This window comes from Prinia subflava, chromosome 32 (genome assembly GCF_021018805.1).
Source record: "Prinia subflava isolate CZ2003 ecotype Zambia chromosome 32, Cam_Psub_1.2, whole genome shotgun sequence".
NCBI classification, from domain to species: domain Eukaryota; kingdom Metazoa; phylum Chordata; class Aves; order Passeriformes; family Cisticolidae; genus Prinia; species Prinia subflava.
Window position 1 is genome coordinate 526,655 of NC_086278.1, and position 18,478 is coordinate 545,132.

The 18,478-nt window shown below is 49.4% G+C and overlaps 1 protein-coding gene across 13 annotated transcripts in view; it reads left to right on the plus strand.

The window, feature by feature from the left end:
* Window positions 1–18,478, plus strand: part of AAK1 (AP2 associated kinase 1) — a 74,435-nt gene that overhangs the window by 27,427 nt on the left and 28,530 nt on the right. For all 13 annotated transcript variants that reach the window (XM_063420776.1, XM_063420767.1, XM_063420768.1 and 10 more), the window contains exons 5-15: window positions 2,192–2,334; window positions 6,707–6,828; window positions 8,193–8,274; window positions 10,065–10,197; window positions 11,412–11,515; window positions 12,457–12,536; window positions 13,280–13,434; window positions 13,517–13,806; window positions 13,999–14,220; window positions 17,273–17,487; window positions 18,256–18,413. In XM_063420776.1, the coding sequence (XP_063276846.1) occupies window positions 2,192–2,334; window positions 6,707–6,828; window positions 8,193–8,274; window positions 10,065–10,197; window positions 11,412–11,515; window positions 12,457–12,536; window positions 13,280–13,434; window positions 13,517–13,806; window positions 13,999–14,220; window positions 17,273–17,487; window positions 18,256–18,413 (1,704 nt within the window). The remainder of the gene's footprint in view (window positions 1–2,191; window positions 2,335–6,706; window positions 6,829–8,192; window positions 8,275–10,064; window positions 10,198–11,411; window positions 11,516–12,456; window positions 12,537–13,279; window positions 13,435–13,516; window positions 13,807–13,998; window positions 14,221–17,272; window positions 17,488–18,255; window positions 18,414–18,478) is intronic.

Genomic DNA, 18,478 nt, shown 5'->3' on the forward strand with positions numbered 1-18,478 from the left:
CTCCAGTCCCCAAATTTTGGGCTGATGAAGTAAAATCTCTCTTTCTAAGGAGTTTCCTTCTGTGTGAAAGGAGGAGAGCTGCGGGGTGGCATTTCTCACGTGGCTCTTGCCAGATGCTGTGCCGAGCACACGCTGGCCGCTGTCTGCAGCCTTCCCACTGCAATGGTTGTTACACGCTGATTTTCCCTTGTTACTTTCCTTTTGTGGCCAACAGTTTCCAAACCAAATCAGCGTCTTTGTGTGCAGGGCTGCATTCATTTTGAGTGTAAAACGTTCACAGCTGTAGTATTCATTAAACGGAGCTTTTCTTTCCTACCATGAAAGTTTTCCAGCACTTGTGATGTGGAATGATACAGTGTTGCTTAGCCAGAGCTTCAGAAAGGAGTTTTTCTCCATCTGTCTAGGGTGTTTAGAGGAGAAAAAAACTCAGGATTGTTTTGGAAAGGCCTTGACAGCAACAAAACCCCAAAGCTGAGATAAATTCAGGACTTGTTAATGAAAACTTACTTTTGTTTGTCCAGAGTTTCCCTTGTTACAGATGGATTTTTAATTTCTTTGCCAGTTGACAACTTCAGCCAAGACACTTACTTAACCTGTGGGTTTTCTGAGTGTCTCCCTTCCTCCCTCCTCCTGCTTACATGTGGCAGACTAATCTGGGCACTCTGGGTGCCCCAAATTCAGACTTTTAGTCCTTTAGTCAGACAAAAAAAGTCCTATTTGGAAGAAAAAAAGAAAATTTAGAATTACCTGAGTGCTGACACAGCCAGGGCAAGGTGGGCTGTGGGAATTGGTGTGAAGGTTTGCTCAGAGCCCAGGTGAGCTGTAACACCTGCCCGCAGGTTCTGCAGACCCCTGGAATGTAGGGGAATGAAACAAGCTGAGTAAGCAGATTGCAAAAAACCTCCAGGGAAGGTTTTTTATGAATTTGGTTTGACCTCATGTGCTGACGGTGGAGCCCCAGTTTGATGAGCAGCCCAGGATCAGGGATGTTGGGGGGATTGGGTTGGGGTGGCCAGAGCTGGGGTGCCTCATGATGTGGGGAGGAGAGGTCTCACTGTGTCCCTGCTGTGATTTGAGATGGCCAGAGCTCACTGTCCCTGCTGTCATTTGGGGAGCTCACTGTCCCTGCTGTCATTTGGGCAGCCCAGAGCTCACTGTCCCTGTTGTGATTTGGGGAGGCCAGAGCTCACTGTCCCTGCTGTGATTTGGGCAGCCCAGAGCTCACTGTCCCTGTTGTGATTTGGGGAGGCCAGAGCTCACTGTCCCTGCTGTGATTTGGGGAGCTCACTGTCCCTGCTGTGATTTGGGGAGCCCAGAGCTCACTGTCCCTGCTGTGATTTGGGATGACCAGAGCTCACTGTCCCTGCTGTCATTTGGGGAGCCCAGAGCTCACTGTCCCTGCTGTGATTTGGGGAGCCCAGAGCTCACTGTCCCTGCTGTGATTTGGGGAGCCCAGAGCTCACTGTCCCTGCTGTGATTTGGGGAGCCCAGAGCTCACTGTCCCTGCTGTGATTTGGGATGGCCAGAGCTCACTGTCCCTGCTGTGATTTGGGGAGGCCAGAGCCCACTGTCCCTGCTGTGATTTGGGATGGCCAGAGCTCACTGTCCCTGCTGTGATTTGGGGAGCCCAGAGCTCACTGTCCCTGCTGTGATTTGGGATGGCCAGAGCTCACTGTCCCTGCTGTGATTTGGGGAGGCCAGAGCTCACTGTCCCTGCTGTGATTTGGGATGGCCAGAGCTCACTGTCCCTGCTGTGATTTGGGGAGGCCAGAGCTCACTGTCCCTGCTGTGATTTGGGGAGGCCAGAGCTCACTGTCCCTGCTGTGATTTGGGATGCCCAGAGCTCACTGTCCCTGCTGTGATTTGGAGAGTCCAGAGCTCACTGTCCCTGCTGTGATTTGGGATGGCCAGAGCTCACTGTCCCTGCTGTGATTTGGGCAGCCCAGAGCTCACTGTCCTTGCTATGATTTGGGATGGCCAGAGCTCACTGTCCCTGCTGTGATTTGGAGAGTCCAGAGCTCACTGTCCCTGCTGTGATTTGGGATGACCAGAGCTCACTGTCCCTGCTGTGATTTGGGATGACCAGAGCTCACTGTCCCTGCTGTCATTTGGAGAGTCCAGAGGTCACTGTCCCTGCTGTCATTTGGAGAGTCCAGAGCTCACTGTCCCTGCTGTGGTTCTGTCCTGCCAGGGGGGCAGGTTGTGAACCTGATGAACCAGCGCCTGCAGACCGGCTTCACGGAGAGCGAGGTCCTGCAGATCTTCTGTGACACCTGCGAGGCCGTGGCCAGGCTGCACCAGTGCAAGACTCCCATCATCCACAGGGATCTGAAGGTGAGCTGTGGCTCCAGGGGTGCAGCAGGGAGCTGCATCGTCCTTGTGTCTGCCCATGCCCCAGTGCTGTGCTTCTCATGTTGATAATGAGGGAAGGTGGGCATAAACACACCTCTCTACTGGAAGATAAAAAAAGAAATGAGCCTCTCCGTGCCACTTACCATATGTTTGCTGTCTATAGATCTACTTAAACACAAATGTTTGTGAATAATTCTGGCTTGCACGTGTGCCAGAAAGTACCTGATGAATTATTCACAGTGACCTGAAACACTGCTTATTTAAGGTAGCTCACAAGTGTGTTACATTGTTTTCTGGACCCAGATTAAAAGGAGCACTCCAGAAGTGTTGGCCTTGGGGCAGAAATCCGTAGGAGCTTTTGAAAGTGGCCTCTGGAGCTCTGACCATAAAAGTGTGTTGTAAAACTCTGTGTGCTTAGCTGGGAACAGAGCTGGGCCAGCAGGGCCAGCTTGGGAAAAATCCTATGCCTGTAATCCAGTAGACAAAAAGATATTCCCTTTGCTCTCAATGAGCTCATAAAATGCTGGAATGAAATACTCAGGCAAGAAGGAGGCTGCTGTGTGCATTTGAAATTCAGATATGCTTTGTGGGGCAGGTTCTATTTTCAGAGCCCTCACAGATGTTTGTTTGTGCCACTGGCCATTGTTTTACATGAGCCAGAGATGCCACATGTACCAAAGAGAGCCAGGTAGAGCAGGGGAAGATCTCCTCAGGGCTTGGTCTGGCGTGTGTGAAATAACAACAATGCCACTACTCAGTCGGTTTGGATATAGAAACAACTCCTGTGTCTCTTCTCAGGGGGAAACAGGTGATCTCTTACCAATCTGAGTCCTGGATTTAAAGCTTTAAAGTCTGTGGGCAGCTTGCAGGAGTTTGTATAGGTCAGGAAAACAGGGTGAGAGGATGAGGAACAGGAACCTCTCCAGCTAACATTAACCCCTGCCCTTACCTTTCTGGTGAATCTGGGGGGTTTAATAAAGAACAAACTTACTGTGTTGCAGGGGAATAAATCTGGGACATCTGTGCTAGATTACTGAGTTGATCTGGAGTGTTACTTTCTGCTCTGAGTTGCAGTTGAAATGGGCTGTTATGGCTGGTGTCCACTGTTGCCTGCTTAGGTGAGGGGAGGTTTTGCAAGGCCTGACTCTTGGTAAGCTGTGCCCAGAGTCAGAGTTGGCTCTTCTCTGCTTGGAGAAATGTTTTCTGCTTGAGTAGTGTATTGTTTCTGTCATGGTGACCTCTGGAGATCTGAATACTAACATGGATTTAATATTTATATATATTTTGACTTTATTTGTGTTAAAATGTAATAGTGTCAAGGGGGAGTTGTAAACCCAAGAGAGATTAAGGGCCAGAGAAGTTTTGTACAAGTTATGGATGTAAGGAGGGACATCCATTGAGTAGATGTTTTCTTGGGGTCAATACAACCCTGCTGAAGAGGGGGCAGATGTTGGCTTTGCAGGCAGCTGCTTGGGGCTTGGAGGCCTTTTTTGCTTTCCAGCTCTTTGATGCTGTTCTGGTGCTGGAGGCTCCTGCCTGGAGAGCTCTGCCAGCAGAAGGGATGCTGTGAATGAGCTTTCAGCCCTTTCAGACAAGTGCAGCTGGAGAAGTTTCAGTGGCCCCTGATTTTGAATTAAACCAAAGTCTTTGCCTTAAAACAGAACAGCCTCCTGTTGGCACAGTCCCCAGCTGGTGGGGACTGATCAGCAGCTGAGGACAGCAGCACCTTTACCCATTGTGTCTATAGGCAAAGGGGGACATGGCACTGTGAGTAAGGACCACAAAAAGATCCTGTGTCACCCCTGGGCGTGTTCAGGGGTCCCCTCCTAGGCTGGTGGTTGATTCAGGTGCTGTGGTACTGCCTGCTGTGCAGTACAGGCTGTGATGTTTATTTCATGTGCTTTGGTTACCACAAACCAGGTTGTATATATCTGGATGGCAGATGAGAGGATAATTTTTTACTGCAGCAGACACACAGCAGGACACACCCAAAAACTGTGTCAGTCAACCCAAAGTATGCTGTTGATCCAAACTGCTTCTTTCCTTTCCCTACTTTCTGCAGTGCACAGGAAATTGTTCTCTCGGGATGAAGATGTAGTTTCTCCTGCTTTTACTCCAGCAGGAGCCCTCACAGTGCTGCCCTGCTGTGGCATGATCACACAGTCCCACTGTGCTGCTGTCATCTCACTGCCTTCTGTTGCTCTTTGCAAAGCCAAGTCTTGCCCTGATGCCACCAGTGAGACTTTGCCTGGAATTTGTTTGGAGGGGTCTGTTGAGTGTGATCTGTAAAACTGTGCAGTCCCCTCATTGATGGTGAACCCTCGTGCTGGCCATGTCAGGAGTGTGCCTGTGCCAAAATCAGTCACTGGCACGTGGCTCTCACTCTGTGCTATCAAACACTGCATCAGCTTTCACAGGTAAATAGTGAGTGGTGCCAGGACAGAAAGAGAAGTGGAAAAGTCTCTGAAGAGACCCGACAGTGCTGCAGAGCAGCCAGGAAGTGTGCCCTGGTCACGCATCCCTCCCAGATCACTGCCTGAGCTCAGGAATACTGGCCCTGAAGTTGTTGCTCTCAGGAGAGGGGCACACGTGTTGAATAAGTCAGCTAAAGAAAACTTGTCCTCGTCCTTCCCCAGCATGTCTGCGCAGTGGTTTTTATTACTCTGGTTCTGTTCTAGCAAAGAAGCATTTCTTTTGGAAGGACTGAGGCTGACTACACTCCATAACCAGCAAAACTGAAGACAACTCATATCTCCTTTTAAAGGTTTTGTTTGGTGTCTAAATCTGACTGTGCTGGGTGCGTCAAAGGCTGCTGGCAGAGTTAGCAGTGCTGGAAGCTGGAGTGCAGCTTTTTGAGTGTTTGACCAGAAGAAGACACCTTCATACTCCTTTTAAAGACACTTTTCTCTGGTTTGGCAGTGGGTAGCAGTAATTTCTTTTGCTGTGTTTATTTTTTTTCCTTCTCCTGGCATTTGCTGATCAAACCTGGTTGCTGGATAGTCCTGTGCTGATGTTTTACCAGCGTCACAGGGTGTTTGAGAAAAATCACCTCAGCCAGATAAAGTGGGAGGACTCTTGGGGAAATGTTGGAGGAGTATTTGCAGGGAGCAGGGAATAACGCTGCCAGTGTTGATCTGCTGGGGAGAACATCTGTATGTGCTGCTTTATTCAAAGCAGATGGATGGCAGAGGGGGAAGGGGCGTGTTTAACCCTTGGTTTCAAGCCAACATTCTCCCCCTCAGCTGCTTTAATTTGGCTGCATTTTCTGATGCTTAAAATGCTGACTCCTTCTTTTTCTTTCCTTCTTGTAAAGATCATCCTTGATGGGGAGCTCAGCTTCCAAACGGTTTTGTTAGCAAATGCTTATGTGGTGATTTTTTTTTTTTAACTGTGTGAGCAATATGTTTTATCTCATTGTTGTATCTGAGAATTTGACACTGATTGAAGATAAAGACATGAAAAATGGTGTGTTCCCTCGAGAGAACATGCTGTTAGTGCTGCTGTACAGATGAGGAGTTGGAACACAGGCATGATCTGCCAAAGCAAAGAATGGAACACAGGGTTTCACACATCTTAAGTCACTGTTGAAACAGGCAATTTTCTTAGGTGAAGGCAAGGTAGAATTTTGTTAATGCATAGTTGTGAGTATTGAGAAGATTTCTGCTGATTTTATTTGTTTCAGCATTTGTTTCTGTTTCCTGATTCAAGGTACCAAATAATACTTGAAAGAAAGGAGTCTTCTCTCAGCAGTCTGGGGAAGCCTCTGCTCCTACAGCCCCTGTTTAGGGACTGTGGGGCACCCTGCAGACTCAGAGAACAAACTAATAAATGTGAGCATGAGCTGAGCTTTGTTTTGAACGATAGGTAAACAGGGACAGGTAAAATGCAGGCAAAGACCTGGGGATGTGTTTCAATTTCATAAATATGAAGTGTGTGTGTGTTATTTGTTCGTCTCCCCTCTGCCCCATGGACAGTGAGGAGTTACAGCCCTTTGTAAAGCTAAGACAGCTTGGATTTCCTCTCCCCAGTTCAGATGCTAGACCAGGGGCACAGTAGCTCAGGAATTTGATCTCCAAAGGTACTGGGGCACTGAAGTCTTACAAGACGCAAAGAAATGTGCTTGCCAGGAGGAGAAGGGAGGGGTGGCAGGATGGAAGGCAGTGTTACAACTGTGCTTCCATGATTTGGCTTTTATTTTAGGAGATGTGACAGAGTTTTGATGCCTGTTTTCTTTGCTGTCACATTAGGCTTTGGTGTCAGATGTGTCTGATATGTCTTCAGGCACATAAAACCTTAACTCATCTGAAAAAAACCCAGACCCTGAACATTTTTTGTCTGTCTGTGATGCTCCCAGGTTGAAAACATCCTGCTGCATGACCGTGGCCACTACGTCTTGTGTGACTTTGGAAGTGCAACTAACAAATTCCAGAACCCTCAAGCAGAAGGAGTGAATGCAGTTGAGGAGGAGATCAAGAAGTAAGTGTGCTTTGCCTTTTCAGCTCAGCTGTAGTTTGTGTTTGAAGGGTAATTTTTTCTTGTGCCTGTTGCAGCAGATTGGCTGTGCTGCATGGCAGTGTCTGCTGCAGGTGAATGAGTGCCCGGGGGAAGATGAAACAATAAATTGAGCTTGATGTAATTGCTTTGGACCAGGAAGACTGAGATTAATGCAGAGAAGCAGCCCCAGCTCGGCGAGGCAGTGACCTGTTCTGTCCTGTGCAGGGTCAGGCTGTCTCTGTCCTTCATCTGTCTTGGCTTCTCTGAGCTTCAGACAGGAATGGCACAATCCCATCCTCACTAAGCTCCCCTCCTCACGGATCCAGGCACTGACTGAGGCTGATCCCAGCTCTGCATGGGAAGTGTCAGATCCTGGAGGTGTTCAGTCCAGCTCCTCCTCCTGCCCCACACACTGCCGGCTGTCGTGGCAGCATCTCTGGTGCCCCTTGGTGCTTTTTAAAACGGGGGGTTCACCTGCAGTTCAGTGAGCCCTGGATCAGGGGTGGAGCACGCTCCAGGTCCTTGGCCTTGCTTTAGTTCTAACAACATTACTGCTGCAGACTTGCCACTCCTGTTAGTACAACTTTCTGGCTAGTTAGGAATGGGTACAGATGCCTCTTTTTTGTTGGGATTCAGCTGTACCTGCCTGGATTTCCTAGATGTGTTTGGAGTTTTCAGAGTGCTTCTAATCCAGCATTGCAGTGCTCTTGGAGTGCCCTATTTGTACACTTAACCCTACAAACCCTTTGCCTTTGGCAACGTTTCCCTGTGATCAGGGTAAGCAGCAGGCAGAAATGACAGACCTGCTGGTAGGAAATCTTATCAGAGGAGCCTCATAATCTGTGGAGCAGTTTCCAGCTTTTGTGTTTGTTGTGATCTGTTAAGATGAGGCTTGAGGTACACAGTGACCCATCCCTTGCTACAATGTCTCTAAGCAGGACTCTGGGTGTGGAAATCTACTTTTTAGGAGCCACATATCCAGTTACAATCTCTGTAATACAGTTGGCCACAGCCTTGCAGCGAGGGCATTGCAGAGGACATTTGATTACTCACCTTGTTAGTGCTTTGAATCCTTGAATGTTTTTCAAATGACTGCAACAGTTTAGTAGTGAATTCTGTGCTTTGGAAAGGATTGTGGTTACTATTTTGGCTTCCCAGGGCAGTTTGAGGGGTGTTTTATTGTTTGAGGTGTGTAGCAGGTGATGCTGTTAAAAGATTTTTCCGGTAGATATCTTGAGCATCCCTTTCCTTAAAATGAATAGGAAAAGAGTGAATTTTAAATTATTTGGGACTATGACATAACTGATATACCCCATTTGAACTCCCTGATCCACCTTCCCTTGCAGGTACACAACGTTATCCTATAGAGCACCAGAGATGGTGAACCTGTATAGCGGCAAACTCATCACTACAAAAGCAGACATTTGGGTATGTATGGAAACCACTGGGCATCCTCCAGCCAGGCTGCTTTCATTGCCATGGCAGGGAAACAGGACTGGCCTCGTTTTCTGAGAGCCTGGACAGTTTCTGAATGAAGAATTCCTCTGATGACGTGTCTGATGAGTTCCTGCTGAGCAGGGAGGCTGGTAGAGCAGACGTGTACTCCTCCTGTGTGGTTTGAATTTAGAGATGGATGGAACTCCAGGGTTGAATAGGGCAAATGTGATTTCATATCTTAAGAGTTAAACCAGAAAATTCAGTGTTCGTTGTGCCTGGGCCGAGTTGTTAGTATGTAGAATCAAAGTTCTGGTCAGAATTGAGTAGAAACCTAAGAAAATGCCCCCGGAAGCAGCAGTGTGCTGATCCTGTGTAACACAGGGCTGAGTTGTCAAACTGGCCAAAGGCCAAACTTCTGCACTATTTCTGAGGCAATCCTACCATGCACTTTCTTCATGGTGAGAATAGAATCCAGCTGTGGTGGGATCCATTCCTGGCTAACCTTGTCAAGTGGGGAAGGCTCCTTTGGGTGGGGCAGAGGTGAGAAAGAGTCTGTGCTGTTTGGAGTGACAGTTCAGCACATGTGTTTAAAATGCTAACTGTGAGCATGATTTGTGTATTTTGGAGCCCTGAGCTAGGAGGTAACATGGTAGAAGCAGAAAAAGAGAGGTTTGATGTATGTTCAGTAGCTCTGCATCTACAAGAGGGAGAATTGCTGGTGTGACATCTGCTGGAAGTCCCCTCAGTGGCCTTGGCTGGCGCTGGGGAAGCAGCAGCTCCTGTGGGAGCAGGTTTAACAGGGGTCTGAGATCAGCCCTGCACTGTGCAGGGTCACTGGCCTGGAGTGGGGAAGGGAGGTCACAGCTGTGAAAGTGGGAAAGGACAGGGCCTCAAAGGCAGCCAGAGGACAACCAGGATTTGCACTGCTTCCTGTGATAGTATGGAAAAGGGGAGATCCAAAGGCTCTGCTCTTCTGGCATGGCAGGAGTTCTGTTCCAGGGACACTTAGATCATGTCCAGAGCAGTGTATGCTGGTGAGCACAGTGGGGCCTCAGTTTCCAGGCCTGTTCCAGTCCTTGTCCTGCTGGAAACCTCCCTTTACCTTAAATCTTATTGAGTTTTTTTTAAGCCAGAGTGCAATTTCATTGTGAAATCCTGTCACAGAAGAGATGAGCTGATGATGAGTTTTTAGGATTAGGAAATGTTTCCTGCTCCCCCCTCTGAGACAGTGGGAGTGTTTCATAATTAGCCCTTTGTGCAAAAACTGTTTTCTTCTGCAATAGATGGTGGTTCTTGCTGCCAAAAGCATTATGGCAGTAAGAGGGAAGGGTGGTAGGACCTGGCAGCCTGCAGAATGAGCTGTACTTCCCTGGCATTTATTTATAGCAGCTGAAAGGTTGTTTGAACTTAATCTTGGAACGAGTTTGGGTTTCTCTTTGTCAGAATGGATGTATTAATAATGATGGTTGCCATTTATTTGTGCTGTTACTTTGCTCTTTCCTCCCAGTGTGTGGCAGAAAGGCTTTGCCTGTTCAGTGACATGAAGGGTCAGCGGAGCTGTGGGGAGTGTGATGATGAGCAATCCCCTAGATCACCTAACGAGGGAGAGTTCTGCATGTGTTCATCTTTCCCTGCAGCTGTGCCTGTCTCAGGTCCCTCACAGGGTGCTGGTGCAGGCCTGACATCAGTAGGACCCACCTGCTCCCTGCCATGCTCTCAGAGCTGTGCTGTGCCCTGCTGGGCTCAGTTTGGTGAATCCTTGCTCTGTTGTGTCTCTGCAGGCCCTGGGCTGTTTGCTGTACAAGCTGTGTTACTTCACCTTGCCCTTTGGGGAGAGCCAGGTGGCCATTTGTGATGGCAACTTCACCATTCCAGACAACTCCCGGCACTCCCAGGACATGCACTGCCTCATCCGTGAGTGTCTGACAGGGCCACAGGTCTAAAAAACAGCACGGGGGGTTTGCCCTTACAGCCCCTGCCCCTACAGTAAAACGAGTTTTTCTCTCGTTTTTGGAGGCTTGCTTGCACACAGAAGTGGTTAAAGTGATCTTTTACTAGTTTAGGAGATCACTCTTGGAGAGACAGTCATGACAAAGAGATTTCTGTTTGGCCAGCCTGGAGTGAGTTCTGTGGAAAGGCAGGAGCACAGACAACCATTTGGTTTGAGTCCTACAGAAACTTGCACAATAAGCCTATTTATGCGGAAACGTATTTCTGCAGTAATAAATCTGTTTGGATAAGGAACTGAAAAGACTACAGTGACTTAGGCTAGTGATAAGAATTCATCTTCTGTGAACTAGGAAACAGAACTGAAATGATTTATAAATATCCCACTGACTAGAGTGAATGTGTAATTAAGTGTACAATGCACTACTCTTGGCAAAGCTGGGGCAGCTCTCTTGTTTCCAGCACAGCTTTTGATTTTTTTTTCTTTCCCTAGCCACAGTCTTGACTCACACAGAGTTGGATGTGTTTGCAGAGCAGGCTGGTATTTTCTTTGCTGATGTGGAGGTATCTGCAGTGGTGCCTGTGGCTGCCCTGTCTCCCTGTCCTGGTGGCACACCGGGGCTGGATCAATCCCTTTTCCTGTGGGTTCACTTGGAAGTGCCCAGTCCCACCCAAAGCTGTTCCTTGGCCAGGCAGCATTCTCCCTTCTTGCCCCAGAGGCTTCGGGAGCAGCTGCAGATCGCAGCTCTGTTGGAAGGTCTGTCCTGATCCATCCTGCCCTGTTCCCACCTGAGCCCACAGTCAGCTCAGCCCTGCTGAGCCTGCACTGGCCATGTGCTTCAAAGGAGACAGGACACCCTGTGAGCACCTGGTTGTACCAAACGTGGAGTCGTGGAATTGGTTGGGTTGGAGGGACTTGAAAGCCCATCCAATGCCACCCCTGCCATGGGCAGGGGCACCTTCCACTGTCCCAGGCTGTTCCAGGCCCCGTCCAGCCTGGCCTTGGACGTATCCAGGGATGCAGGGTCAGCCACAGCTGCTCTGGGCACCCTGTGCCAGTGCCTCCCCACCCTCGGCACAAAAAAGTCCTTTTTTGTATCAAGTCTCATGTGCTGCCACAGCTGGCTGCCCTGCATCTGTGTGTCCTGTGGCTCTGATCTCAGCCTCTCTGTCTCTTCAAGGGTACATGCTTGAGCCAGACCCTGATAAGAGACCTGACATTTATCAGGTCTCCTACTTTGCATTCAAACTGGCCAAGAAGGAGTGCCCGGTGCAGAATGTCCAGGTGAGCAGAGGGGTGGCCTGAGGGGGGCTCTGGGAGGGGCTGGGAAGGCAGTTGCTGAATACTGAGTGTTTGGCTCTGTTCTGTTGGTTGTTCCCCAGTTCTGTAATTAGGAGGGTCTTGTTTGTAACAGCACAGTTTGGTTTGGATTTTTTTGGGGTCAGAGATCACGGTTTCTCATGTTACTTATTTCTGTTTGTCCCCGATTTACGTCTTCACCCAGTCACCAGTGTGAGGCCAACCAAGAGATCTTGTGCATGTGAACATGGAAAATTAGGCCATGCTTGGGAAACCAATTTGATTCCCAGGCACACTCATCATAGCATGTGTAATTTGGCCTGCACATTGGTTTGAACACAGCAGTTCTGGGTTTGTTGGCTGGGACTTGGAATTTGAACTACATCAGACTTTACACAACCATCTGCCCCTTCTTAGTGTGTCTTTAGAGACTTCAGCTGAAAAATGGACTTGACAGTTACTTTCTTATGTTGTTATGGACACCTGTGACAGACATTTTGTTGTGTTGTTGCTACATAAATAGAAACTTTGGTTTTTTTCCCCATGTTCAGGTACTTATTTATGGTCTTCATGAATAAGAGATAGTTTGGGTTCTATTATGCCTGTGTTTTTATAGCATCATTTATAAATTTTGTCACTACTGTCTCCTGGTTGTCTTTTAAAAATGCCTAGGTTGTACTGTGGAACTTTGTGTTCATATTCCACGTTCAAAAAGCTGAGCCCTCTTTTTTTCCTGTGCAAAGACTGTCCCAAACTCCTGTCTCCCCATGACGTGAACCTTGTGGTGTCTGTTATGTGTCCAGCATGAGGAGTAATTGCTTTGGGAATCCCTAGATCTCCCTGTTTTATTGTGATGTTTTGCACATTATTTCTGACTCTGTTTTCTGCCCTCAAAATACCAAATTGGGTGTTTTTGGGATCTGCAGAACTCTCCAATCCCTGCTAAACTCCCAGACCCAGTTAAAGCAAGTGAAGCTGCTGCAAAGAAGAGTCAGCCAAAGGCCAGGTAACCCCACCTGCTTTTTACTCCTTTTGTTGCCTGTTGTCTCTGCTGTTTAGTAGCAAAGATGTATTTATCTGCTTCCTTGGGGACTTCAGTTGCCAAATGGAGACCAAGCACAGTTATTCTCCCATGAGTCAGGTGTCTCAGCTATCAGAAACAATCCGATAGCAGGTTCATTAGTTATCAAGAACCATTTGGTATCTACAAACCACAATGTTTACAGAAGGCTGGGGGGATGACTGCTCCTCTCTCTTGCTGTGCATTTTTAGAGCTCGGTAAACATTGAGCAGAGATCAGAAGAGATCAGTGACCTGATTCTGAGGTGGATGTACCAAAGTTAAAGTACATCTAAAGATGGCAGTTTAGAAAACTCTGCCCAAAGGTACCAGCTGCTCATGAGCTGATTTGTGTCCTTCATGTGCTCATTCAGAAGTCTGAGTGGTTTCAAGCAATATGTTGTAGAAAATAGTTGGATATAAGTTGAGTGGTTTTGACAAGTCCCAGCTGTCCACCAGGAGAAGATGCCACGATTGGCAGAGAAGTCAGAACAGTAGTGTTGGATTAATTGTGAACACATCCAGGAGGTTTTACTGTGCTTGGTGTGTCTGGGTGCCCATGAGCGTTTCACCTTTGTCAGTCACACCCAGCTGAAATGTGGGTGTTTAACCCTGCTGTGTGTTCTGTGCACCAGCTGCCCGACTCACAGGCTGTGCTCACTGCCCTTCCTTCTCCTCCTTCCTTAACAGGCTCACAGACCCCATCCCTACAACAGAAACATCTATAGCACCCCGCCAGAGACCTAAAGCAGGACAGACCCAGCCCAACCCTGGAATTCTGCCTATCCAGCCAGCCCTGACGCCCAGGAAGAGAGCCACAGTCCAGGCAGCCATTCAGCCACAGGGTGAGCGATGTGTCTGCATGTCCCTGCACCCCCGTGTGTCTCAGGGCAGTCACCTAACTTTCCATTTGGGTTCTTGTCCCAGTTGCAGGTCCAGCTGCCCTGGGCAGTGCCCAGCCCTCACTCCCTGCCAGCACCCCCCAGCCAAAAGCAGCCCCCCAGCAGCCTCCAGCCCAGCCCCAGGTCAAGCCAGCAGCAGCACCCCAGGCACAGCCCCAGGTCCCCTCGACACAGCCCCAGGCCACCCCTCAGCATCAGCAGCAGCTTTTCCTGAAGCAGCAGCTCCTGCAGCAGCAGCAGCAGCAGCAGCAGCAGCAGCAACAGCAGGCTGCCTACTTCCAGCAGCAGCAGCAGCAGATGATGCAGGCACAGCAGGTGGGTGTGTGCGCCGGGTTCATCACATCTGTGTCTGCACTGCTGTAGCTTTGTGTTTATGGCAAGTTTCCTGTTCTTTTGGGGGGAATGGGTGCAGCTTTTAGGCATTTTCCAGTGCATCCCCAGTCCTCTAGCAAGATTTGGTCTAGGTCCACCACACCTCAAACCTCTCAACCAGCGGTTGTTTCCCAGTTCCCAGTGATGCAACAAGGAGCACCCGTGCAGCAGCAGCTGATGCAGAACTACTACCAGCAGCAGCAGCAGCAGCAGCAGCAGCAGCTGATGGCCCAGCAGGCAACTATGCAGCAGAAGACCACAGCAGCAGCAGCTCAGCAGAAGCAGCAGCCCCTGGCACCAACGCAGCCCCAGGCCCAGCCGAGCGCGGCACCGCCGGCGCAGCCGCAGGAGCAGGGGGTGAGACCTTGGGGAAAGGGATGAGGCACTGGGACGTAGGCTACAAATGCTCCTCTGCCAGCTCCTGTGTGCTGGGAACACTTGAGTTGGCTTTTCAGACCCACAGAGCCCAGACCATAGATGCCAGGGGAGGTTGGGTTGGATATTAAGAAAATTCCTTCACCCAAAGGGTTGTCCAGCCTGGCAGAGCTGTCCAGGGCAGTGGTAGAGTCCCCATTCCTGGGGGATTTAACAGATGCCTGGATGTGACACTTGGGGACATGGGATAGTGGCGGCCTTGGTAGATCTGGAGAAATATTGGGACCTGATGATCTTAGAGACCTTTTCCAACCCAAACAATTCCATGATTCTGGGGCCTAATTAGTAATAATTCAGTTATTCCTGAGTCACAGATGTCAGTGGTGACCTTGCTGCCTCAGAGATGTGCAGTTGTTTGGATTTCTCATTCCAGCAGGATGCTGGACTCCAGAATTGTGCACTGGATCCACAGAAAGGAGATGAGTAATGGATGAGTAGAAAGCAGATGAGGAGATCTAAGTAGCTGCTTAATGCAGCTTCTCTCCATCCCCTGTCATGTTGCCATAGAAGACATGTGAGAAACTCTCTGAAACATTATTTGTACTCAACACACCAGGATGGGCACCAGGCACCAGAGCTACTTTATGTTGCTGCTTGTTTGGAAAACTTTTTCCTGATGCTCAGAGGAAGGCACAAACAGCTTTCTGGTTGTTCCTAGCATTGGGTTAACTTTTTAATAAATATAATGAGGGGGAGACTTTTCAAAGGAGACTTTTGAAAGCACCATATCTAAAAATCAATCAATCCGTCATCCACTTTACTAATGATCTGAATGTGCACCTAAAATAAATGCTCTTTGCTTGATGGAAAATGTGTCCAAATGCAGAGGAACAGGCAGCTGCCCACAGGGAGGGGCAGGGAGCTGTGCCAGGGGGCTAAAGTGCTCTGCAGGGCTGTGGGAGGAAGCTGTGCTTTCATTTCTGGGCAATCCCATCTGCTCTTCCCTGGCTTTGGGAGCTCAGAGGGTTGTCCCTAACTCTGGTTGTGTGCTAGGAATAATCCTGGACATCAGGCAGGAGGAGGCTGCCAGTGTTTGTGCTGTACCTGGCTGCAGGTGTGCAAAGCTGTCTGATGACAGCCCTGGAAATCTTCAGGGTGGGCTGGATGGGGGGTGAGTGGCATCCCTGCCCATGGCACAGGGTGGAACTAGGTGACCTTTAAGATCCCTTCCACCTCAAACCATTCCATGATTCTGTTGTTTCAGAGGTACACAACTGTTTGAGTCCAGGCTAAGGGTCACTTTATGCTGGCTTGTTGTGAGCTGACGCTTAATTCCCATCTCCTTGTTTCCTTGGAAGTGCCATCAGGAGTTCATTTGACTAATAAACGCCATAATTCATGAACTGAGCAGTGCTGGGGCAGCTATTTGTTCTGCTCTCTGAGGTGTCTCAGGGCTCTGCCATATCCCCTTTCCTGTTGTGTTTCCAGCCCTGGTTTGGGTGGGAGACATGCTCAGAGCTGTTGTGTTCCTGTTCTGGTGAATGACCTGGGGCAGGTCAGTTTGTTGAAGTTGGTGGGAGATTAGTGTCAGTATGTGCAGACAGGTTTTGAGTGATGCCTGTTATTGCCCTGTTCCTTTTAGGGCAGAAATGCCTCAAATGGAGCCTTGAATAGAGCTTTGCTGTGATTTGCTAGCACAAGTACAGTCTTAATTTTATTAATATCAGCTAGCTTGAAAATTAGCCTTATTCCCCTGGTAGACTGATAAGAATGGACACATCTGGACTCTTTCCTGCTCCTGCAGCAGTCAGGAGGGAAAAACAGTGGTTGGCTCATTTAAAAAATGGTAGTGAAGCCCAGTCTCTGCAGAGCAGAGTCTCTGAGCAGAAGACACCTAGCCAGGACCTGTCAGAACCTTTTCACATTGGGAGATTCCAGCTTAATAAGCTCTGCCTTCATTCCTGCTAGGATTTTGGCGCTGCCTTTTATCTCTCAGCAGCAAATGTCCTGTTCTGCAGTGACCTACATAGGGGATTGGGTGCATGGGGAGCAGGCAGGGCGCTTCTGCCTCTCTGCAATGAGTGTGCTGGAATGCCGGAGGAAAAACAGGACAGCTGCCCATTGTTTGCCTTCTGCCACTGGGGTTCAGCACTGGACAACACTCTCCTGTTGCCTTTTTAGGTCTTTCCAAGCCTTTAATCTTGGTTGGAAAAGGCCTGGGGACAGGGAGGTAGTACCCAGGCAGGGGAGGAGACGTGCACAGCTTGCTGCTCCTTGTATTCCAGTTTTCCTGTTTTAAATCCAGCAGTGATATCTCCCTGACAGACATATTGTGAAAAATCACGCAATCACAAGTGTTGCTGTTTACCACTACAAAACCATATTTCAAGTATTTGTGTTTGTGAGTGTAACACAAGACTAAGGCAATGGAAAAATAAAATCAGTGTGAGGAAAGCCTTTGCAGTTTCCACAGGGTTTGTAGCTGGCTGTCTTGGCTCACACCTAAACCAAATGTGCTTGGTTTTCTCCTCCACATTTTAATGACATATGTTGCTCCTATGGTCTTTGCTTTCTTTTTTTTTTCCTTCCCCTAAGAGAAAGGTTTTTTTCACAAGATTTCTGCAAGAGAACTCCACCCCTTTAGGCATTTGACCCTGGTCACACATTACATGCTGAAGGCAGTGCTGCCCTTCACTGTGTCCCTGTGACAAGACTCCTGTGCACTGTGATCTGAGTTCTTCCCACCTCTGCTCTGGAGCTCGGCCTCTCTATGCATGAACAGGTTTGAGCCCAGCCTGCCTTTGCAAAGTCCTGATGGAGGTTTTACCTCCAGAGCTGCACTACAGAAAGGGAAGAGACTCTGCCTGTGCAGTAATCCTGAAATACTGCAGAGTAGCAAATCCCCTCCCCACGCTCCCTTTGTCTGTTTTTTCCCCTCCAGACTATCCCCAGTCCATGGCTGGAGTGCTGTGTGCTCCAGCAGGAGCTGTTTTTTCCCCTGGCTGCCGTTCTGACTGGTTTTCTCCCCCGGCAGGCGCAGGCTCCAGCGAGGCAGCAGCAGGCTCAGGGCACGGCGCAGGGGCAGAAGCTGGGCTCGCTCACGCCTCCGTCCTCGCCTAAGGCGCAGCGCGCGGGGCACCGCCGCATCCTCAGCGACGTCACCCACAGCGCCGTGTTCGGCGTGCCCGCCAGCAAATCCACCCAGCTGCTGCAGGCCGCCGCCGCCGAGGCCAGCCTCAACAAGTCCAAGTAGGTGCCCAGGGCCTGGGGCGAGGGGTCGGCCTCAACAAGTCCAAGTAGGTGCCCAGGGCCTGGGGCGAGGGGTTGGCCTCAACAAGTCCAAGTAGGTGCCCAGGGCCTGGGGCGAGGGGTCGGCCTCAACAAGTCCAAGTAGGTGCCCAGGGCCCCCATGGGGTGTGGAGCTGGGTCAGGCTCTGGGAGGTGTTCGATGCAAACCTCTGAATGGAGGTACACACCAAACTCTGAGTAAGCCTTTGGCTTCAAGACCTCAGTTTAGGGCTTGGCAGGAAGTGCTGGAAAATTTGTCCCAAAGTCCTCATGAGTTGTCTGAGCTCCCAAAGAGCTTTGGGTGACCAGGGCCTTCTCTGGCTCACAAAAGGCAGTGTCATTTCAGCCACGGCCCTGGTGTGCACTTCACTCTCAGTGCTTGACACCAGCACTTCCTGAAGGTTGGACTTGATGGTCTTGGAGATCTTAATGGAGCTCTGATTCCCTAAGAGTATTTGCTAGATCACTTTTACAGTGTCTACAGGCAAGAAGCCTTCCCGTGGGCACTGCTGTTCCCAGTGGGATGCTTGGGATGCTAGTTTTAACCCCTGAGATGTGGGTGCCCAGCCTCAGTGCTCCCAGGCTTTAGAGAATGGGACTGCAGTAATTTGCACTGGATATTTTAACTGGGAGATCATTAGAGTGTAGTAGCTTGGACCAGCTGATAGTGCTGGCCAGAGGATTTCAGATGGGTGGTTAATGGCTCTTGTTTGGGATGATCAAATCCAGATCTGCATCCACCACACCCTCGGGCTCACCAAGGACCTCGCAGCAGAATGTCTACAACCCTCCCGACCTGTCCACGTGGAACCCCTTTGATGATGACAACTTCTCCAAGCTCACAGCTGAGGAGCTGCTGAACAAGGACTTTGCAAAGCTGGGGGATGGTAGGTCCATGGGGTGCTTTAACACCCGCCTGCTCTGGAAAGGGAAGATGCCATGGATTTGGGAT